This window comes from Parasteatoda tepidariorum, chromosome 6 (genome assembly GCF_043381705.1).
Source record: "Parasteatoda tepidariorum isolate YZ-2023 chromosome 6, CAS_Ptep_4.0, whole genome shotgun sequence".
Lineage (NCBI taxonomy): Eukaryota > Metazoa > Arthropoda > Arachnida > Araneae > Theridiidae > Parasteatoda > Parasteatoda tepidariorum.
In genome coordinates, this window is record NC_092209.1 from 19,961,835 (window position 1) to 19,985,878 (window position 24,044).

Sequence of the window (24,044 nt, forward strand, 5' to 3'; positions counted from 1 at the left end):
TCTTTAATTAATATCTATCTAACATTCTATGTTTGAATTAGTTTTAAATAGTCTATATGTTTAAAATCTGTTTCATTTATTCTATAGAGAAGGATAAAAGTTCGGATAAATCGAGACAGCTTTGAAATTTCTGTAGGAAATGATCCCTTTTGATAAGTCGTTATAAAGATAAGACGTATATTTTAAAAAGGTGTAGCTTTTTTCCTTACAGTATTTGTCTAAGGTAATTTAAAAGTTTTTAAAAAAAATGATTTGCACATCTTTAAAGAATTTAATTTCACTGCACATCTTTTAAAAATGGAGTTTTTACATTTTGTTCAAAAATTGGATTTCACGGCAAATCTTTTAGAAATTGTATTTTACTGTTCATCTTTAAGAAACTGGATTTCACAGTGCATCTCTCAGATATCGGATTGTAAAACGTATCTTAGAGAAATTGGATTTCTCTACAAATATTTCAGAAACTGGATTTCACAGTGCATCTCTCAGATATCGGATTCTAAAACGTATCTTAGAGAAATTGGCTTTCTCTACAAATATTTCAGAAACTGGATTTCACAGTGCATCTCTCAGATATCGGATTCTAAAACGTATCTTAGAGAAATTGGATTTCTCTACAAATATTTCAGAAACTGTATTTCAGTGTACTTTTTGGGAAATTAAATTCAACAGCACATTTTTTAAAAATTGGGATTTACGTTCCATCCTTTTGAAATCGGATTTCACTGATCATTTTAATGAGAATGGATATTATTAAAAATTTAGTACGGTATAAAAAGGTTATCTTGTTCATAATTTAAATAAAAATATACTCAAGAGAATATTTTTTAGACATAAATCAAAGAAAACTATAAATAAATAGAAACATTTTAAAGAGAGTCTGGTGTTCTATTCCAGCTTATATGTACTTAATAAGTACGTAAAATCTATTTTCGCCCTAATATGTATGTAAAAATTATCAGTTTCGATCTCAGAAAATACAACCCCGAGATTCAAAAATACCTATTTTTTGTTTTGTTCACAAATTGCTTAAGCAGAAAAAATTGGTTAAGCACTAATTTCAAAACCCAGAAATAAAATTTTAGAAATGTAACAAAAGTTGTAAGTTTAATATTACCCAATACGTTGCAGGAACAAGCTTTTTATTATCATTTAAGATAAATTTAGTTAAGAATAGTTTATTTGCAATATCCTATTAGTAGAGTACGTATATAACAATATTAACTTTTTTTTTTAATAATAAATCTTATAACATTTAAGTATTTGGTGTATAAAGTTTCTACTATAGCAGCCAAATAAATAAATAGAAAGGCAATTCAGTTAAATGTTAGTAATCAATAAATCGTTTCTGTGAATGGATATTTAAATTTTTAAAGGATTTTGTCGTTTGGCTGTGTAAGAATACCGCTGCCGATAAAATGTGCCTGCAATATGTTTTCCTTAAAGTGCGCTTTGTCTTTCTTGCATACAAATTGTAAGAAATTTTATTATATGTAAGAAACGTGTCTTAATACTTTAAACGCGCTTCATAAACTAAACACAATAATGGGACATTTGTGCATGATTTAAACCCCATAAATTTTGTTAAAGCTTCAAAATCTAAGCCAATTGTAAGCCAAGCATATATAACTGCCTGGCTGACAATAAGCTTAGATAATATGTTTTTAGTAAAATATAGAATAAGCCATCAAATGAAACATTAGGGCGTTAACTTAAGGAAGATTTCAATGGCGGTATTTACTTAATGGGTCAGTTTATCTGATCATAACTAATCAATGCATGTTGGTAATATTGAGCAACGGATCATTCATGCAAGTCATATATTAGAATTGATATCATTTTCAAGAGGTGTGGTAGATTTCATGCATTGATTTATGCTTCATTAGGTTTTAATATCAGTTGATTATATAAGTTCCGATCTGATTTGAAACTAAATGTTATGCATATTTTATTCGAAAAAAAGTTTATTTATCAGTATTACTGTGAATGACGGAAACTGATTTCCACCTGTGAATGTTGGAAATCACGTTGTCCCTTTGATAAATGTCCGAAATATATAAAAGGTCTAGTTAAGTGCTACTGCTCGGTATGACCTACCCGGTATGATCTATATCAATGCTTTTTTAGGTTCAATGTGACTGCCCGATATACATTTGCCCGCTATGCCCTATATCGATATTTTTAAAGGTCAAAGTACCACTGCCCAGTATGCATTTAATTAGTACTACGTACACTGACTTTCTCCAAATCCACCCTCAGCAGATATTAAAATATTAACTAAATATAATAATACCATCGAATAAATTAATATCAATTAGGATAGAACAAATATTTCGGACATTCACCAAAGCGACTATGGTGAGTGTTGACATTCACCGGTGAAAGTCGACATTCTCTTGATTTGGATCATTCACGGTAGCATATTTTATTTTATAATTTTCTAGGCTCAAGAACTTGTACGTTTTTAGATTAATTTTTGTACAGAAGTCAAGCGAGTTTTAATTTTAAAAAAGCCTTCGTGGATGGTATTGATTTCTTCCATAAAAAGAATTTTATTTCCAGTTTTGCTGAGAAAAGTAAATGTAGAAATCTAAATTGACAAAGGTATAACCCAGTTACGCAACACAAAAAAGCACAACAGGAAAACCGATTTGGTTTTAATTTCATAAAATTTAGCGAAGAAAACACACATAGAATTCAATACTTTGCTTTCTCTCTATATTGAAAATCGAAAGCGTCACTGACGCCTTTGTTTTGGGTGCTCAACTATGTGTTAAATTTTGTCTTGCTGTGCACAACCAATAAAACTTAAAAACTTCATATTGCGCAGGCGTGTGAAAAAATATAGAAGAAGTTAGATGGAATAAAAAAAATCAACATTCAATAATTAATTTGTGGATATTTAATTTTTAATTTTGTGATAAAAAAAATACCATGCGGACCACTCTGCAGGTCACGGAAATGCAACAGCACTGTTGAAACTTGACGTGATGCAAGGTTGTTTAAGAACTTAAGAGGACGCCATACCACAACAGAAACTTTTCGCTGAAAATTAGCTTTCACCAATTTAAAATTTAAAAGGGAGATCAGACAAACCAAAAATAAGCCGTAAAATTTCAAATTCAGAATAGAAAGAAAATTTTAAAATATCGAAATGAAAATAAATTATGAGAAGATAACTTAGGATTACATAATGGAGAAAGTTCTTTTCCAATATTTTGTTTACCTTTTAATATTTTGAAACTTTTTTTTCCAGCAATTTCAACTTNTGGCGGTATTTACTTAATGGGTCAGTTTATCTGATCATAACTAATCAATGCATGTTGGTAATATTGAGCAATGGATCATTCATGCAAGTCATATACTAGAATTGATATCATTTTCAAAAGGTGTGGTAGATTTCATGCATAGATTTATGCTTCATTAGGTTTTAATATCAGTTGAATCAGTTCCGATCTGATTTGAAACTAAATGCTATGCCTATTTTATTCGAAAAAAAGTTCATTTATCAGTAGTGTTACTGTGAATGACGGAAACTGACTTCCACCTGTGAATGTTGACAATCACATTGTCGCTTTGGTAAATGTCCAAAATATATGGGCAAATCTCTAGAACCTTTAACCTATGGTGTGTTCAAGCTTTTCTTATAAATATATAACATAATAAGGGAAAATTAATTCTAATAAAATTACAGGAGTAACTATGCATTACTAACTTTAAGATACGCACAGTTTTGATCGCGAGTAACTTGCTTTTGGCTTTCATTTCTTAATTCAATTCAACATTTGACAACTTTTCATAAGTGTCGCTTAGAGTGTTTAAACATTTTTTTTTCAATATGTATTCTGTTTAAAAAAAACTGAAAATCACTAAAACCATAATTTAGTAGCTCAGCTGTACTATCATATTTTCTTGAATGATATTTTTCGTGAATATTGACGTTTGCAAACACTTAAAGTTTGTCACGTCAAACCATAACCATCGAAAATTGAAAAATAAGGTATACAATCCAATTCTGCGAGTTTTATTTTAGTGATATTACAAAAGCTTATTTAAAGTAGAACAAACTTGTATCATTATTATAGATCAATATTTTTATTTGCAGTAATTATAAATTTATCGAATTTATCACAAGCTGTCATTCGGTGAGGTAGCAGTAACGATGTCAAAACCGTAACCTGATCTAAAAAGTAAATGTTAAAATCAATCAAAATTTTGATCACACGTTTCTCATTGCCCAATTTATTTTCTGTGTTGTGTGTTCTGAGTAAAGTTTTCCCTAGGTTGTCCAGACCGTAGCCCTGTCAAACCGTAACCTCAGGATTAATTAATTGAATTTAACATATCAGAACTTAGTTTTTTCCCTATGTTTTATTAATTGAAAATATTTTTGATTGAAAATAATTAAAGTAAGCCTATTTGTACATTTTATAGCAATTAAACTTATTAATATTAAAATTTTTCAATTCATTTATGATACTAATAATTTTTGATGAAAAATAAAGGGTAAATAAGGAAAATTCAAAAATTTTTATTTTTTGTTTATACTTATAAGGGCATCAAAATTTTTGATGTCCATGATTATTTTCTGATATTTCATACATTTTCAAACAATTCTGGAGGTGTAAAAATAGTGTGCCTATTATTTTTTTTAATTTTATTTTAATATGAAAAGTTAAAGGTTCTAGAGATTTGCCCATATACTAGGTCTAGTTAAGTGCCATTCCCCGGTATGACCCTATTGGCCTGGTATGACCTATATCAATGCTTTTTTAAGGATCTATGTAACTACCCGCTTTACATTTGCCCGGTATGCCCTACATCGATGTTTCTAAAGGTCAAAGTACCAATGCCCAATAGGCATTTAATCATTACTCCTTACACTGACGTTTCTCCAAATCCACCCTCAGCAGATATTAAAATATTAACTAAATATAATAATATCATCGAATAAATTAATATCAATTAGGATGGAACAAATATTTTGGACATTCACCAAAGCGACTATGGTGATTGTTGACATTCACCGGTGAAAGTCGACATTCTCTTGATTTTGGTCATTCACGGTTTTACATATATTATTTTATAATTTTCTAGGCTCGCGAACTTGTACGTTTTTAGATTAATTTTTGTACAGAAGTCAAGCGAGTTTTAATTTAAAAAAAGCCTTCGTGAATGGTATTGATTTCTTCCACAGAAGGAATTTTATTTCTAGTTTTGCTGAGAAAAGTAAATGTTGAAATCCAAATTGACAAAGTTATAACTCAGTTACGCAACACAAAAAAAGGAACAACAGGAAAACCGATTTGGTTTTATTCTCTTAAAATTTAAAGAAAATAAACATAGAATTCAATACTTTGCTTTCTGTCTATATTAAAAATCGAAATAGTCACTCCCATTTATGTTTTGGGTGCTCAACTATGTGTTTTATTTTGTCTTGCTGTGCAAAACCAATAAAACTTAAAAACTTCATATTGCGCAGGAGTGTAGAAAAATATACAAGAAGTAAAATGGAATAAAAAAAATCAACATTCAATAATTAATTTGAGGATATTTAATTGTTATTAAACTTGTGACTAAAAAATACCATGCGGACCACTCTGCAGGTCACAGAAATGCAACAGCAGTGTTGACATTTGACGTGATGTAAGGTTATTAAAGAATTTAAGAGGACGGCATACCACAACTTTTCGATGAAAATTAGCTTTCACCTCTAAAACTAATTTAAAATTTAAAGTACAGAAGAAGTGAATTCAGACAAACCTAGAGAAAGCCGTAAAATTTCGAATTCAGAATAGAAAGAAAATTTCAAAATAAAAATAAATTATGATAAGATAACTTAGGATTACACAATGGAGAAGTTCTTTTCCAATATTTTGTATGCCTTTTACTATTTTTTCAGCAATTTTAACTTAACGGCTTATGTATTATTTAGTAAGCACAAGTATTATATAGTAAGATTATGACAATTTGTTTTTTTTGCAAAACCATGATAGAGTTGTTTATCATATTAATAATATATAAATATAAACATTAATAATATAAATAGTTATATTTGGACCAGAAGGCACTTAGAAAAAATTGTAGGTAACAAAAAGATAAAGACAATTGAATTTCCACATTCTGTGAAGTGAGTAAGTACATTAAGTAAAGTTAGTAAGTACATTATGTAAACATTATGTAAAGTGAGTAGAACTTCCGAACAACTATTTTATAGTTTCATTCCTCTACAACAGTGTTTCCCAAACTTATGAATTTTGTGTACCCTTTCTAAATTTTTCGTAACGCTGTGTACCCCCAATAAAAAAATTAATGTATTTTTTACTATTAAAAAAAAAGTTACAAATCACAACTGGCTGTTGACATCACTAATTATTAACTGTTAACTCTGCAAAAAATAGCCAATAGAAAAATACGTAATCGTACATTTTCATGGCTAGTTTTGTTTTTAAATAAATTTTTTTAAAATTCTCATATGTTGCAAGATATTTTGCATAAGAACGCGTACCCCCGCTAAACTGTTCCCGTACCCCTGGGGGTACGCGTACCACACTTTGGGAAACACTGCTCTACAATATCGCTAGACAAACAACATTTTAAACGTAAACATTTTAACAACCTATACAGTTTGGAGCCGTTTTGACTCGAGGGATAGAGCATTCGCCTTCCAATGAGGTGAACCAGGTTTGAATCCCAGCTATGGCTGGTCGATATGAATTCCACATCCGGCTTGCACCGCGACCACAGTGCGGACGTGAAATATCCTCAGTGGTAGAGGATCATGGGTTAGAGTCTCCTTGCCGTAGGAGGTTCTCATGATCTTCCTCTCCATGTAACACAAATGCGGGTTAGTTCAATCAAAAGATCCTCCACGAAGGCAAATTTCTCCCAATACTTGATCCTGGAGTTCCCTTGTCTTCAGGATCGGGTTAAAATTACAAGGCTATGGAGTTGATCATTAGTAGTCGTAAACACAATATATTGTGTCGGCTGTTTAACGACGGTTATTAAAAATACTTAATTCATTTGTGAGATTAACTAACCTCTTAAGACCCAGCCTGTACTATTGCTCTATTTTCCAACCAAATTAGTTACAAAATGAATAAAATATTCACTAAGTTTAAATTATCCGATTAGGTGAAAATCGGCAATTTCGAAGAAACATTTTTTTCTTTTTAATTATCCATATTTGAACTTCATTAGATTTCCAAAAGCTTTTAAATTGATCTTCGATTATTAAAAATGAAGTTATAATTGTTTTTCCTCACGTTGACAGACGAAATCGAAACTAAACTAAAAAACTGACTAGTAACTAATTTGAGTTCATTACCTTTCCCAAAACCTTCAAATTTTTGATCTCCGATTATTAGAAATGCAGTTATTGGTTGTTTTTAAGTATGTTGACAGACGAAATCGAAACTCAAAGCAAAGTAACGAAAACGAATTTAAAATGTTTTTGTAATGGTTTGAGTATTTTAACCTTTATTTATTTGATTAAATTATATTTTTAAGACAAATAAAATTCAATTTTAGAAATTTGCTTTCGAATAATGCATTTTTTTTTGTTAGAATTTACTTGCATTTTGAATGCATTTTCTGAAGAACATTGATTTAAAGAAAATTTCTTTATGCTAAGGGGCCGTTCAAAAAGTACGTACACAAAAATGGAGAAATTTTAACACCCTCCCCCCTTAGTACATAAGGTCTTACTCCCCCCTTAGAGTACGTACATTTTATTAGTCTATCCCCTTTTTCATAAAAATTAAAACAATTATATTTTAAATAAAATTAAATATTTATTTAAAATAATTTATTCATTTAAATTATTTAAACTATAACACCCAATAAACAAACATGTGTATAATACATGTGTTGGAAAAAGTCAAATTTAAATTTAGTGTTTGCTTATAATGTACGTACTTTGTATAATACCTCCTCCCATCCCGAAGGGGGGAGGGGATTTGCTATTTTGTACAAAACCGTACAAAATAGCAAATCCCCTCCCCCCTTCGAGATGTACGTACTTTTTGAACGGCCCTTAACACACTTACGAAAAAAGTTTATTCTGGAATACTTTGAAATTTCGTATGTAGATTTTGTATAATGCTATCGAGGTTTTAAACTTAAAAAAAAAGTCTAAGCGTGAAAGAAAAAAGAAATTTTCTTTAAAAATTCAATATTAAACAATATGTTTAGTTCTGCTTCATTGTCTTTATAATTTTTTTTAAAATTTTATTTTAAAAAACAGCTGATCATAGTATTGATCTAGGAGAAAAATTAATTTGAAATTCATGCTTTACAATTCGGCTGTAAAGCATAAATTGTGACATGAAAAATTCGTAGTTTTAATTCTGAAATTTGCCTTTATTTTTTAAACAAAAATATTTTGTAACTTTTTAAACGTTAATTTAAATTAGTAATTTTAGAGCCCTTTCTTACCAAGCATAAAATTAAATTTTAATTAAGACGTTTTTTAGTTTAAAACCGTCGTTGAACAGTTGACGTAATTTTGGGTTTACGACTACTAATGTACAACTCCGTAGTCTTCTAATTTTGAACCCCATTCAGAAGACAAGGGAACTTCTGAATCAAGTATTTTGAGAAATTTGCCTTAGTCGAGGACTCTTTGATGGAACTAACCGCATTTGCATGATATGGGGAGGAAAATCACAGAACCCTCCCACGGTTAGCCTGTCGGCAAGGGGACTCTAACCCATGATCCGTCTATCACTGAGGATATTTTACGTCAGTATTGTGGTCGGTGCGGGCCAGATGCGGAACTCGCATAGACCAGCGTTCGCTGGGTTTCGTAACCGGTTCACCTTATTGGAAGTCGAACACTCTATGTTCTGCGAGCCACCACGGCTTAAAATTAAGACCTTTTAAAAAAATATATTGAAAAAAAATCGGATTCTATAACCCTTTAAGACCTGGTGAAATTTAAAAAAACTAATTTTTTTTCTCATANAATTTTTCAACAATATCTACTTTATCTTGGAAAAGAAGCAGTTTTATATATATGCCAGAATTATAAAAGAAATCTTGATAGTTACAGATATTTCATTTTTTTCGAAAAAAATGCTGGAATGAAATGTTTTACGTACCAGGTTTTTCTCTTTTCCGTCTTGCTATATAAGGGCTTTCACCCATGTCGCTAGATAAACAACATTTTAAACGTAAACATTTTAACAACCTATACAGTTTGGAGCCGGGATGACTCAAGGGATAGAGCACTCGCCTTCCAATGAGGTGAACCAGGTTTGAATTCCAGTTATGGCTGGAATTCCACATTCGTCTTGCACCGCGACCACAGTGCGGACGAGAAATATCCTCAGTGGTAGACGGATCATGGGCTAGAGTCTCCTTGCCGTCAGGCTAACCGTATTAGGTTCTCGTGGTCTTCCTCTCCATGTAACGCAAATGCGGTTTAGTTCAATCAAAAGATCCTCCATGAAGGCAAATTTTTCCCAATAATTGATGTTGGAGTTCCCTTGTCTTCTGGATTGGGTTAAAATTACATGGCTATGGAGTTGAAAATTAGTAGTCGTAAACCCAAAATATTGGTTCTGCTGTTCAAAGTCGGTAATAAAAAAAATTTAATGCATTTGTGTGATTAACTAAACTGTTAAGACCCAGCCTGCACTATTGCTCTATTTTCCAACCAAATTAGTTACAAAATGAATAAAATATTCACTAAGTTTAAATTATCCGATTAGGTGAAAATCGGCAATTTCGACGAAACATTTTTTTTTCTTTTTAATTATCCATATTTGAACTTCATTAGATTTCCAAAAGCTTTTAAATTGATCTTCGATTATTAAAAATAAAGTTATAATTGTTTTTCTTCACGTTGACAGACGAAATCGAAAGTAAACTAAAAAACTGACTAGTAACTAATTTGAGTTCATTACCTTTCAAAAACCTTTAAATTTTTGATTTCCGATTATTAGAAATGAAGTTATAGTTGTTTTTAAGTATGTTGACAGGCGAAATTGAAACTGAAACCAAACTAGCGAAAACAAATTTAAAATATTTTTGTAATGGTTTGAGTATTTTAACCTTAATTTATTTGGTTTAAATTATATTTTTAAGACGAATAAAATTCAATTTTAGAAATTTGCTTTCGAATAATCAATTTTTTTTGTTAGAATTTACTTGCATTTTAAATGTATTTTCTGAAGGATTTGGAGAAATTTCTTTACGCTAACAGACTTACGAAAACAGTTTATTCTAGAATACTTTGAAATTTCACATGTAGATATCGCATGTAGATGTTACCGGGGTTTTAAATTTAAAACGAAAGTCTAAGCGTGAAAGAAAGAAGAATTTTTCTTTAAAAATAGACCTGAACTATAGACATAGAATTTTATTTCAAAAAACAGCTAATCATAGTATTGATCTAGGAGAAAAATTAATTTAAAATCTCTGCTTTACAATTTAGCTGTAAAGCCTAAATTGTGACATGAAAAATTCGTAGTTTCAATTATGAAATTTGCCTTTATTTTTTAAACAAAAATAGTTTTTTTTTAATTTTTAAACGTTAATTTAAATTAGTAATTTTAGAGCCCTTTCTTACAAAACATTAAATAAAATTTTATTTGAGATTTTTTTTAATTTCAAAACCGTTGTTGAACGATCGACGTAATTTTGGGTTTACAACTACTAATGTTCAACTCCGTAGTCTTCTAATTCTGAACCCCATTCAGAAGACAAGGGAACTTCTGAATCAAGTATTTTGAAAAATTTGCCGTAGTCGAGGACTTTTTGATGGAACTAACCGCATTTGCATGACATGGGGAAGAAAACCACAAAACCCTCCCACGATTAGCCTGTCGGCAAGGGGACTCTAACCCATGATCCGTCTATCACTGAGGATATTTTACGTCAGTACTGTGGTCGGTGCGGGCCAGATGCGGAACTCGCATCGACCAGCGTTCGCTGGGTTTCGTAGCCGGTTCACCTTATTGGGAGTCGAACACTCTATGTCCTGCGAGCCACCACGGCTTAAAATTAAGACCTTTAAAAAAAATATATTTAAAAAAAATCGGATTCTATAACCCTTTAAGACCTGGTGAAATTTAAAAGAACTGATATTTTTTCTCTTATAAATAGGTCAAAACGTAAAAAGTGCTTAAATTTTTTTTTTAATGAACTTAGATTTTCAATTACTTTAAAACTTGAATTAAGAGCAGTGCCGTTTCTCCCAAAATTTAAGTAGATTAGTGCCTAAATTAATTCTCTTTGGCTGTTAAAAAATCAGCTTGATATCAAACTCGGCTGCTAAAAACATAACATTTCACGAACTGTAACTCTTATAAAATGTAGCAAATCCTTTTTCTTTAAACTTCTTCGTGAATATAAAAATACGAGATTATACTGAGGCAAAAGAAAAGGAAACGATAACTTCTAATTGAATCAATCTTATTTAAAGTATGCTACTTCCGCTACTTTCCACAACTGAAAGTAAATAATTGATTACTATCTATAAAACCTAGCCGCAACAAAGCGAGTAAATATGCATTTAAAGTTAGAGAAATGGTTTTTCTATGCAAATACTTAAAGAGATTATGCTTAAGTATACATATTTGAAAAGATTTTTGCAAATGTTTGTTTTTTTCATACACAGATGGTTTTTTTTAACATTAATGATCTCTTTAGAATTCTTTAGAATAACTTCCCCCCCCTAAAAATCTAAGACTTGTAAAATATTTTTGCGCATATGGTTTCAACAAAACAATTTTAAAATGAACTGCAGTAAAGAGATTTGTCGATACATCGTGAAATATCGATACTTTTTAGTTATCCCGATGATTAAAGATGAGTTTGGGTTCGTTTTGGAAAGTCCGAGCAGCCCAAGCCCGAAGAAATTCAATTGAACCCCAACACAGAATCAGGATGGAAAAAAGTTAAAAGCGCTAGCTTAACACATTGCTGACCGGTCACGAGTTATCTCGTGTTTTCGTTCGCAGTTATCTCGTGTTGATTATTTTAAAAAGTGGGCGTAATTTTCCTTACTTTTCAAGTTTTACAATTTAATTCTGTACCAATTTATTATAACTTTACGAAACATCATATATTTGCAAAACTTAATGCGTGCTGCCATTTCACGTAATACTTTTTATCATATGGCATAAAAATTTAAAAATTTTTAAAGTTTATTTGTATTGTTTTACTTCCACATGGGGGTAATTTTCAGAAAAGTTGCCGGTCAGCAATGTGTTAAATATATTCGTAGGTAGTTTCACAGACTTATTGGGTCTACAGAAAATTCTGTCCGCAAAAGAACATGCCCTATTCTATAAAGTAGTGTTTCTTAACCTTTTTGATATAGTGGATCCCTTTTAAAAATTTTTAAGAAGTCATGGACCACCCCCGTAAGAAAAAAAATAATTGCAAAAGACATCAATTATTAGAAAACATTTAATTTTATTATTTTAATAGTATACAAAATTTTTAAAATTAAAATTTTAAATGTGAAGGTTGCTGCTGCTTTTCCCTAATAAATAATTTTAATTGGGGGATGGTTTTCGACAAAGCAACTAGTATATCATGTTCAACATTCAATCGATTTCGATGTTATATTTTTATTGTCACAATTGTGGAAAATCCCGCTTCGCAAAGATACACTGCAGCAAACGGAATTATAGCTACAATAGTTCTTCTTACAAGCAATGGGTAGGCTTCCCAACGTTTTAAAAATTAGGAGTAGTCAGCGGACCCCCAAAATATAGCTCATGGACCCCTTAGGGGTTCATGAACCACAGGTTAAGAAACCCTGCTATAAGCGATGCAAAAGTTGCCTTTGTAAAAAAAAAGTGGTAGGTAGTTACCTTTAAATGTATACATCAGATGTACCACTTCTAGTTCTGTCGAATACTTTCGCTAAAAGTTTGAATATTTATGCATATACATACCTGCCAACTTTTACGCATTTGGCGTAAAATTTTATTTCTATGTTTAAAGTAGTAGTAAAATGTACTCTTTTCATATGTTCCATTCATATATATAAACTTAATTTATAACCATTTTAATCACCACTATTTTTAAAAAAAATAATCATATATTATAATATGTAATAGTGTACTGATAGCCCGCAAAAGCTATTTCAAAATACAGCATGTGTTTGTGCCTAAAATTGTAATTTAAATTCTTGTTAACTGCCACTAGGGAAAATCATCCTCGAAATGATTAAATATTGGCAGGTATGCATATATATCCTTTGCACCATATAGTCGTGACTCTATTATCTAGAATATTAAATTTGAAATAACGGGTAAATATTTTACCACTTTAACCCTTCACATTTCTGTAAAATATGGTGTGTACTTTGGCGGACTAAACTTCCTGGTAAACCTAACATTATGCTTTTACTTTAATTAAAGTTAATCTATACATTGAATCATTAACTATATAAATTATCTTTCGAAGTAAGCAGTGGGGATTTAAAATAATCAAATTATTATAACATTGCCCACAAATGCACTGCTACAAAAATAGTATGGCTACAAGTTTTATCTTTTTTATCCTGATCCCTTTACCCTTACCTTAAACCCTTTTATCTTTTGTCGCCACCTTGAGAATGCTTATATGATTCACCCGTCTTGAAGAGGTTAATTGACGAAGAGATTAATTGAAGAGGTTAAAATCACTAAATACTTGGAAGTATTTATGCGCTACTTTTTATTCGAAGTTCTGATAATAATTACGTAGCCAATATCATAATAATCAACGACTTAACCTGTTTTGACCCGAATTTTAAAAATTGAAATTATGCAAAAAGTGGTTTTATGGAAAAAGTGGTATTAACGAAATTAATTGGTTTTTTTACTGTTAAGGCATTCAAAAAGTCTTTGATTGATCGAAACGTACTTGTTCCTTATAATTCTAAATCTAATCAGAAATAACTAAATCATTGTGGTATCTGAAAATCCTTCAATTCACCCAGATAAATGAAAATACTGAAAAAAGTTTCCCACCGCTATGAATGTCTTTGAAAAAAGGAACTGTCCTAAATTTATGACGCTGGGCGTTAACCGGTTAAAATGTTTGTTGAATTTCTACAAAAATACTTTTCGCTACTAAGGTTAAGTTCAGCAAATAACCTTCAGTTAAAATTATAAACATTTCTGCCCCTTTATTGTTAGAAACAAAACTCATCAAATTGAGCAAATAACTTTCAGTTGAAGAGTATTAATATTTCAGCTTTTTGAAATGTTAGAATCAAAGCTCAACAAATGTTGAGCATACGGCATTAGACAAATAACTTTCAGTTAAAAAGTATAAGCATTTCAGTCCCTTGAATTGATAGAATTAAAACTCAACAAATTCGGCAAATAACTTTAAGTTGATAAGTATTAATATTTCAGCTTTTTTAAATGCTAGAATCAGAACTCAACAATTATTCAGAAAATGATCTGCCGTTGAAAAGTATAGTCATTCCAGCGATTTTAGATGTTAGAATAACAACTCAACAAATGTTAAGCGTCTGGTACTGTTTTAGCAATATTTATTTAGTCCCATATCCAACAGTGCCAGAACAGACTAAGCATTATTCTATGGGTCTATGCTATTGGCATTCTCAACAGACTCAGCCCTACTTCTATAACTAAGACTACATCTGCTCTCGATGCACGTGAGGAACATTATTGAGACAACAGAACGGCCAACACGAAAGAGCTGTTAGAAACACTATCACGTGCAGCGTTAATCGCAGTACATGAAAAATACAATATTTTGGCACTCTGTTCATTTAGGTTGATGAAATGCTTGACGAAAGGTCGAAGGCTGAACTAGATTCTGTCAAGGAAATAGTTTTCTTTTTCAATGATTTTGTTTAAATTATAAAAATTAATGAAATATTAAAGTCTAAAATGAATATTCTGAAAAAGTTTTCTGGACGTTTTCGAACTTCCTTTTTCTTTATACAAATATCAATACCTCGAAAATAAAATGTAATTTTTAACAGCAGGATCGATTTTGTGAGGCTTTAGCATAACCTTTTTTTTCAAATGTATAGTTATATCATTTAACGCAGAGTCGGAGTATTAAACATAGGGTTCGAGGACTTTAGTTTCCAAATCATGGCTACCCTTGTACTTTGGGTATAAAGAATCCAAAATCATTAAAAGAAGCTAGATTTATTCAGAGAAAGTACGTTTTTGTGTCTGATTTTTTTAGCTTAAAATATTGCCTGCTCAAATTAATCTGCATTTTTATGATAAACTCAATTATTATGCATTAATTTTTATGCAATCTGCATTTCTATGATAAAGTTTATGGCCTAGAATGCGAAAATAGAATCATTAGATAGAACTTATTCAGAGTGTTTTTTTCTTTCGTGCACCGTGAAAAAGTGAACTATAATATGTATCAGGAAGACTTAAAATTTAAAAATTGTTAATTAACCCTTCATTGGACTGACATTTTAATATTTTTAGATTGAACTTCAGCAATAAATGAATGTAGTACATCACGCATGGCACGAAAAGATAATTCCTAACATCCATTGATTATAGGACATTTTGTAGTTGTTGCCACCACTGTCAGAACCTCACAACGGTCAGATACTGTACTTAGAACATTTGGTCAGAAGCATGCACACGGGCACATTGAGTAATAATAAATCTCTTAAGTGTCTTGAATTACGACACCTTCAGTAAGTTACTGCTTCTACAAATGTGAGGCTCATGAAAAGACATTAGAGGACATTATTTCTTTTTATTGTTTGCCTACACATAATTTTTGAAGACGTTTTAAATTGGAGAATTATTTTTGAAATCCTTACAAAAGGATTATTCTTAATAAAAATCTATTCTTTTCTGATAGCTTGAATAAAATTAAGCTATCAGTTTAAGGAAAATACCGGGTTTAATTCTAATTGCCCTTGTCATAACAGGGTTTTATATATATGTTTTTTTAACGTTAAACAAAACTTTAATTAACTATTCCCTCTCAGTAAAAGAGTTCTACAATTTGTACAACTTCTCCACCTGTGGGTGTTTTTTTTTGTGTAAAAAAAAGGATTTTTTTTGTAAAAATGGAAAATTTTTTGTTGTTTTAAAAATGGAGTCAGAATAATTTTATTTTAGTTAAGTAGTTAGTTAAGTAGTTTTTAGTAGAGAACGACAGAATAATGCACTGTCTGTTAGGATTTCTTAACACCTAATTACTAACTGATTGAAAAACAAATGGAGCTGCACATTCTTACTATTTCTGCTATTTTCAGCATTCCTGGGAATGTCTTTATGTAGCTTGGATCAAATCTTATGGAGACAGGCAGCTTTCCGCTCTGTGGGAGACCTTCTGTAGGAATTCCCTGTTGTTGCATGTAGTCCCCTTGGGAGGCCATGTAACCAGCAGCCTGTGCCATCTGATTCGGATCGGCTTGAAGTGTCACTTGAAAATTAGGAGACGCCATTTTGGCTTCTCACCTGGAAGACATAAAAACTGCTGTTTATTGTGGTATATATAATTATTATTGTAAAAAAGGACGCAGTCATTAGCTCGTTTGAAAAATTTAAATTCAAAAATTACTACACGAAAATACCATAAGGAAAATTCAATTCCCTGTTAACACATGTGGGTCACTTGAAAATAAATTTTTTAAATTTCTGCAATCCATGCAAAAGTTTAAAAAAAGGTTGCAGAACTACGTCTTTTCCATACTGTTTTTCAGAGAAATTATCCAAACAAATTCGTGATGACCACAAACATAAATGATTCAGTATCTAATGTTTTTTTTCCCAATGAGCTGCACAATCGGTCTTGCTGATGAGCAGACCTAGTGCGTTCTCCANGACCTTCTGTAGGAATTCCCTGTTGTTGCATGTAGTCCCCTTGGGAGGCCATGTAACCAGCAGCCTGTGCCATCTGATTCGGATCGGCTTGAAGTGTCACTTGAAAATTAGGAGACGCCATTTTGGCTTCTCACCTGGAAGACATAAAAACTGCTGTTTATTGTGGTATATATAATTATTATTGTAAAAAAGGATGCAGTCATTAGTTCGTTTGAAAAATTTAAATTCAAAAATTACTACACGAAAATACCATAAGGAAAATTCAATTCCCTGTTAACACATTACAAGTGGGTCACTTGAAAATAAATTTTTTAAATTTCTGCAAACCATGCAAAAGTTTAAAAAAAGGTTGCAGAACTACGTCATTTCCATACTGTTTTTCAGAGAAATTATCTAAACAAATTCGTGATGACCACAAACATAAATGATTCAGTATCTAACGTTTTTTTTTCCAATGAGCTGCACAATCGGTCTTGCTGATGAGCAGACCTAGTGCGTTCTCCAGAGGTGGTATCCACTCTTTCAGGACCACCACAATGCGTGAGATACCGTTGGTCAAGTTAATTTGGACGTCTAGTTTCTGAAACACTAGATGGCAGCACCGAGACTCTATTTGGATGCTAAAGCGTACTAGGAATTTAATTTTGCCGGAAATGCCAAGAGCCAATAAGGCACTCCAGGGATCTTTTACATGCCGCATAATCATACGACATGGTCGCTTAGGATTTTTCTGCATCCCGAAAAACTGGCGTCTGGTCCGGGGATCGAACCCGCAGACTTGGGCTCAAAAGGCCGACGACAAACCAACTGCGCCACCCAGCCACGTAATCTAACGTAATTTGTACTACAATCATTCATCGTAATTTCTTTTAAGCTAAAATTATAGCTGTAGTGACAAGTTTGCACCAACTTTTTAAAAAATTTCAATCTCTAACACCTGTCATACATTTTTTGGAAAAGTTGCCCGCATGCATGCGTTAAAAAAATTGCTGTGCACTCTGCATACATTACATTGCATTAAGGTACCAAAGGAGTGTCTCCCTTTACGTTCGAGTGTCATATAAACATTTTACGGCTGAAATTACCCATAATTTTTATTCCCAAGAGCCATTTACGCTTTCTGTTTTGGATTTTAATTTCATCGCTGTCATTTGATTTTAACAAACTTAAGACATCCTTGTAAATTACTGCGGATTTCCTTGAATATTTTATTTCTGCATTTAATGAGGTAGCAAAATTTTTTCATTCCTGCTTGATTCCTGTACCTGATTTAATATATAAGTTTGATTTAATATACTTTTAATTATCCTTGCATTTAAAAAGTCTGGAAAGTTTTTACGAGCACGATTTTCGATTGCATGTGGCAGCAAACCACTAATCAAAGCAATTTAATTTTTTTCTAATTTCGAAACCACTTCAATTTCGATCATATTTATCAAATAAACAGACTGCTATAATTACAATCAGTTTCTAAACTTTCGATAAGGGAAAATTTAGTGATCAATATTTTATAGTAGAAATTTTGCTATCACTTTTAGAGTTTTAGCGAGCTTTTGGGAACTCAGCCTATTGAAAATCAAGATGAATTTCTGAACGACCCGAATATACAGATTTATACTATTAATATATTCTGTTAGACGAAACTATCATGTTTCTGCATAAAAGATCCAAATAATAAAACGCTTGCAAAACCACATTTTTTTTTTCAAAAAGATTCGTATTTTAAAAAAGTTTTCACAGGCACAAATTAAATCACTTACAATTATATTTACACAATAACTTTTATTGCTTTTTGTGGCTCTCTGTGAACTAATTTAATGTAATAAATTAAGTCTAGATAGGATCAGAAGGGTTGATCTGCCTTTGTTGCTGAATCTAGTAACAAACACACTGGATGTTAATGCTCTATAAATGACATTGAACATTCGTTCTGCTGAAATTATTCGATAATATTGGCAGCACATGCACAATGAAATACAGCATTTCGATTGTAAATAATTACATAAAATATGTAAAAAGAACTTACTAAAAGTAATTTACTCTCACGCCATATACTCATCTCTCTCAAGATCTTTTATCTCTGGCGATTAAACGCCTATATGTTCTTCTTCTGTTAAAGAGTTAATAAGGCTAGTGCTAGTCTTTATGTATTTAAGTCAAAATATAAAATTTTAGTCATTAAGAGCATTGTAGTAGTCGTATGCGTATACAAAATAACGTTATTTGCTTCATATTTATATTTTTCAAAATTTAAAGTGGTTGGTTAAAAGTTGAAGAGTAAGAGATATTAAATTATTATAATTTTATAAGTCAATGTTATTTTTAATAATATAAGTACCTTATACCCCAAATTTTAACCCTTTCACGCCGACTGTCACAAATACGTGCCAGCATAAAACCGTATCAATCAGGGTAAAAAGATAAAACTGGTAATCAAAGTAATTCTTTAGCAATTTATTTGGGAGCGGGGTTATAATTGTTTGATTTATTTAATTCTTACTTAGTTCAAAATAAAATTATTTAGTTATACTTTGAACTAATATTGATTATATCTATGATTTAACTAACAGTAATTAAAGTAAAGGCAAAGTAAGTAAGTCAAAATTAGCAACACCTACATTTAAGTTACCGTTTTTTATTTATTTACATTCTGATTCTGATTTTGTACGAATGCTTTTATTATTATTTTATTTCCCTAAGGTGTTAAAGATGGGATAGAAACTATTCTACTTAATTTTGACTATTTCGTCCACTGAAAGGGTATGAAATTAAATAGTTACAAAACGAAACTGCAAGGATAACTTATTTTCTTACATTGATCCATTTCTTCTAAATGATATCTAAACTGGCTAGGTTTCCTCCTACAGAAATTTAGGGTATTTTTGAGGTGTTAAGTATGATTTGAGGTTTATTCGAAGTTGATTTCAAAAACAACCTTAGATAAACCTCCCAAGGTGTAAAAGTAAGGTGTATGAAGTTGTTTTAGTCACACTTAAGGTTGTTTTTAGGTTGATGGAAATCTATTTTAGAGCAACCCTACTGAGGAGGGGTATAGTTCGTTCACCAGGAGTTGGCACTTGGCTCCACCTCCTCGGACGCAGAGTTCATTTCAGAGCGGGGGAGTAAGAGGAAAAACATTTACCCGCTTGAAATCGAGATAACCTATAATGCGCGCAAAGCCTTGACACGGTTTTTTATAGGTAGTCCAATCAGACCACTATGAAGGCAAACCAGTTTACGAAAGNAAGTCAGTCAAAATTAGCAACACCTACATTTAAGTTACCGTTTTTTATTTATTTACATTCTGATTCTGATTTTGTACGAATGCTTTTATGAATCACCCGTCCCTAAGGTGTTAAAGATGGGATCGAAACTATTCTACTTAATTTGGACTATTTTGTCCACTGAAAGGGTATGAAATTAAATAGTTACAAAACGAAACTGCTCGGATAAATTATTTTCTTACATTGATCCATTTCTTCTAAATGATGTCTAAACTGGCTAGGTTACCTCTTACAGAAATTTAGGGTATTTTTGAGGTGTTAAGTATGATATTAGGTTTATTCGAAGTTCATTTCAAAAGCAACCTTAGATAAACCTCCCAAGGTGTAAAAGTAAGGTGTATAAAGTTGTTTTATTCACACTTGAGGTTGTTTTGATGGAAATCTACTTTAGAGCAACCCTACTAAGGAAGGTTATTTTAGAGGTGAACGGATTATTTCTTCTACGTTTCAAGCAAATATGTGTATTTAAGGTATGGATAATTTCACCCGATCTAATATAAATTATTTCTGAGTTATATATGACGTTGGTTTTGGGAGGTGAAAATAAGGTTGAAATTGAGGTTTATTAATGAGGTTTTTTTGGTGAAAAAACATAACCTCATTTCGTACCTCAGGTATTTTTTACATATGTCAACTTCAAAAACACCTTATTTTTTGTAAGGTTCAGCCCTTGGAACTTTACTGTACAGTCAGTTTGGCATTTAGGCTAAAAAGTTTGAGGACCCCTGATCAAAACTATTTTTTTAACCATTTTGATTTAAATTTGTTTTTATGATGTCTTTTTTATGTTACGTTTGTTATGTTTTTGTTGTGTCTTAAATGAACAAAAACTCATTTACTTTATTTAAATATTCAATGATTTTATATTTATACAAAGTAATCTAAGGATCAAATTACCTACAACAATAAATCTAATTGGATGTATTAAATGCTAAACGTTAATTGCAGCGAAATTCTATTTGGCTTCCTGCAGCTCCATCTTCGCCAAAATATTTCAGTGAACTTGACGTATTTGTTTTAAATAAGCTTCACAATTATGAATTACATTCTGAGATTTAATTCTCACTGAAACAGAAGGGTGAATTTTCGTTTGTTTGACCCGTATGGCACTGACGTTTAAATTTAAATGACATTCACGCTATGCTAAGCAAGATTTAATTAAACGAGGAATTAAATTAAGCTCTTTCTCTGCGACTAGAGCAATGGATAATTCGTTATAAATGATTTTTAACAGAAGGGCTTAGTTATAATTCCTGTAAATAGCCGTATGAATCTCTCTTGGCTATTCTTCATATTGGATGCTTTCTGATTTAAAGAGCTCGTGTTGAATTATAAGGGTTATTTTCCGTGGTAATGAATGTCGAGAGGTAATAATTTCGCTGAGTAATGAATGCAATTAAATAATTGATGATGACACAAGTAAAATAAATATGAATGCTCTTTAATTTTACACTTCATAGTGATGCATATGTTACGGCGCTATGCAAAATGTGGTGAATGTCATCAGTCTCCGGTTACTGTCAACATTCACATAATAACTTTGGTGAATGTTCGATGTATTTGTTTTACTCAAATTGATATTGATTTATTTGATATTAATAATGTTTAATTGGGATGGATTGGGAAAAAATGAAAGAGTATGGAATACCGGGCAATGATATTTAACATAAAAAAATTTGGTGTGAATACCGGTTAACGATCCACTCGTCTCCTGCTGGGTTAAGAGTTCGGTTAATAAGGTTGTTATTTATGCTAATAAAGACTTTTTTTTTACAATAAATGACAAAACTGCGCAATGCCCGGTATTGACTTGACTGATTTTCCCAACACATGTTTTTATAGGTAAGGGCAATTTCCCGGTATACATTAAATAGTGAAGCATTACAAATAATCAGAACATTCCTCAAAGCAACTGAGTATATGTGTGATATTCCCTGGAAATTTCCAACAGTTACTAATTTTGATCTTTTACGCTAACAAATACCCCTGCGTCGTCTTGAAACCTATCCAGCTTCAGATCGAAGGGAACCAACTGTCAGTGAAGTAAAGGCGGTCGATGCGCAATGTGAATCACATTGCCACTGGTTACAAATTGTGGAGCCTTAGCATCCATGATCAGTTGGACCACAATGGGCTGTAGTGGAAATGCTTTACTTTTTTTTACAGTAACATCTATGCAATAGTTTTATAACTATCAACATTAACTCTTTCATCGGAAGAATTTTCTTACTGTTGCAAAATATATGCTTCAATCTTTAATTTTTAGTATAATAAGTTTGATTTAAAATCGATCACAACTGTATAAATTCGATTTTCATACATTAATCAAAATCGGACCTTATTTGAATCAGTAACTACAATCGAATTAAATTATATTCAATAGAAAAACAGTGAAAATAATTAAAATTTATTTCACAAAGTTGATAAATCAAAAGTTGAAAAGTATTATTTAAACGTTTATTCCAATTCCTTTAATGGAAAAACTTTGTGACAAACACGTACAAAAGATATAAATTAAATGTATCCATGAAACAACCTGAATAATCTATCAAAATTATCAAATATATCTACATTAATCAAAATTTCTAACCTAATATGAATCCGTAACTATAATCGAATGAAATTATATTCAATAGAAAAGCAGGGAAAATACTTAAATTTTAATCCACAAAGCTAATGAATTAAAAAGCTGAAAAGTATTATTTAAAGATTTATTCTAATTCTTTCAATAGTAAAACTTTGTGATAAACACGTACAAAAGATATAAATTAAATGTATCCTAGAAACAACCTGAATAATCTATCAAAATTATCAAATATATCTGCATTAATCAAAATTTCTAACCTAATATGAATCAGTAACTACAATCGAACTTAATTACATTCAATAGAAAAACAATGAAAATACTTAAATTTTATTCCACAAAACTAATAAATAAAAAGCTGAAAAGCATTATTTAAACGTTTATTCCAATTCTTTCAATAGAAACACTTTGTGGCAAACACGTACAAAAGATATAAATTAAATATATCCTAGGAATAACCTGAAAAATCTATCCCTAGCGCATTTTACAAAAATCAAAAGGAACTCGATTCGTGTTTCTTTTAGATATCCGCGATCGATAAAACTACTTTCAGCAGATACTAGTAATTACACTGCTAGGTTTTCTACAGGAAGTCTTACACAGTTTCACTTTCATAAACGGAAGAAAATAAATATACTTTCCCTAATAGGTACTCTACATGCAAACTATTATTTACCAAGGATAAGATTCGCTATTTTTTTAAAATTATTATCGTTAAAATTTTCTTGGGTAATAATTTTGAAAAAGGAGGCTTTATTTAAAAGTAATAATAATTGAACTATAACAGTAGCAACTTCGGTTAGTTAAGTAAGCGAAGCTGTTTGGAAGTTTTAGTTTTTTTTCTTCATTTTTTTCACATCTTTCATTTGCAGAATTAATTAATTATTTTGACAAACTATTTCATTTATTTACTGTTTCGGAAGGATTTAAATAATATTTTTATCACTCTGTATTACTTTCACTTCTTTATTACGCTTTTAACAGAGCATATTTTCCAGTGACAGCAAGTTCTAGTGTTTAAAAGCTGGTAGAAATTTCTGAAAATTCATTTTTTTGGCACTTTTGGACATTAACAATGGACTTATTGCCTTTTGATAATGTTATTTTATAATTTTTTGATGTTAAAAATCATTTAAATCACAGTTACGAGGCTATATTTGTTCAAAATCCGATTGTTTATTAAATGTAAGCCACTATGTAATTCAAAAATGTTTTATAAATTACAAATTTCAGCTAATTTTCGTCACAGACGCCATTCTGATTCAGAAATTCATCGAATCGTGGTACCTTTTTTTCAATACTGTCATTATAGAATACACAATCGCAAGTACAAACCATCATCGTTACAGAATCATACATTGTGACGCTTCAACAGGACAA

General features: G+C 31.0%; 1 protein-coding gene across 1 annotated transcript in view; it reads right to left on the minus strand.

The window, feature by feature from the left end:
• The window catches only part of LOC107457210 (CKLF-like MARVEL transmembrane domain-containing protein 7), a 98,841-nt gene that overhangs the window by 28,378 nt on the left and 46,419 nt on the right, over positions 1–24,044 (minus strand). The window contains exon 2 of the mRNA XM_043052448.2: positions 16,208–16,430. Coding sequence (XP_042908382.1) covers positions 16,208–16,417 — 210 coding nt within the window. The 5' untranslated portion in view covers positions 16,418–16,430. The remainder of the gene's footprint in view (positions 1–16,207; positions 16,431–24,044) is intronic.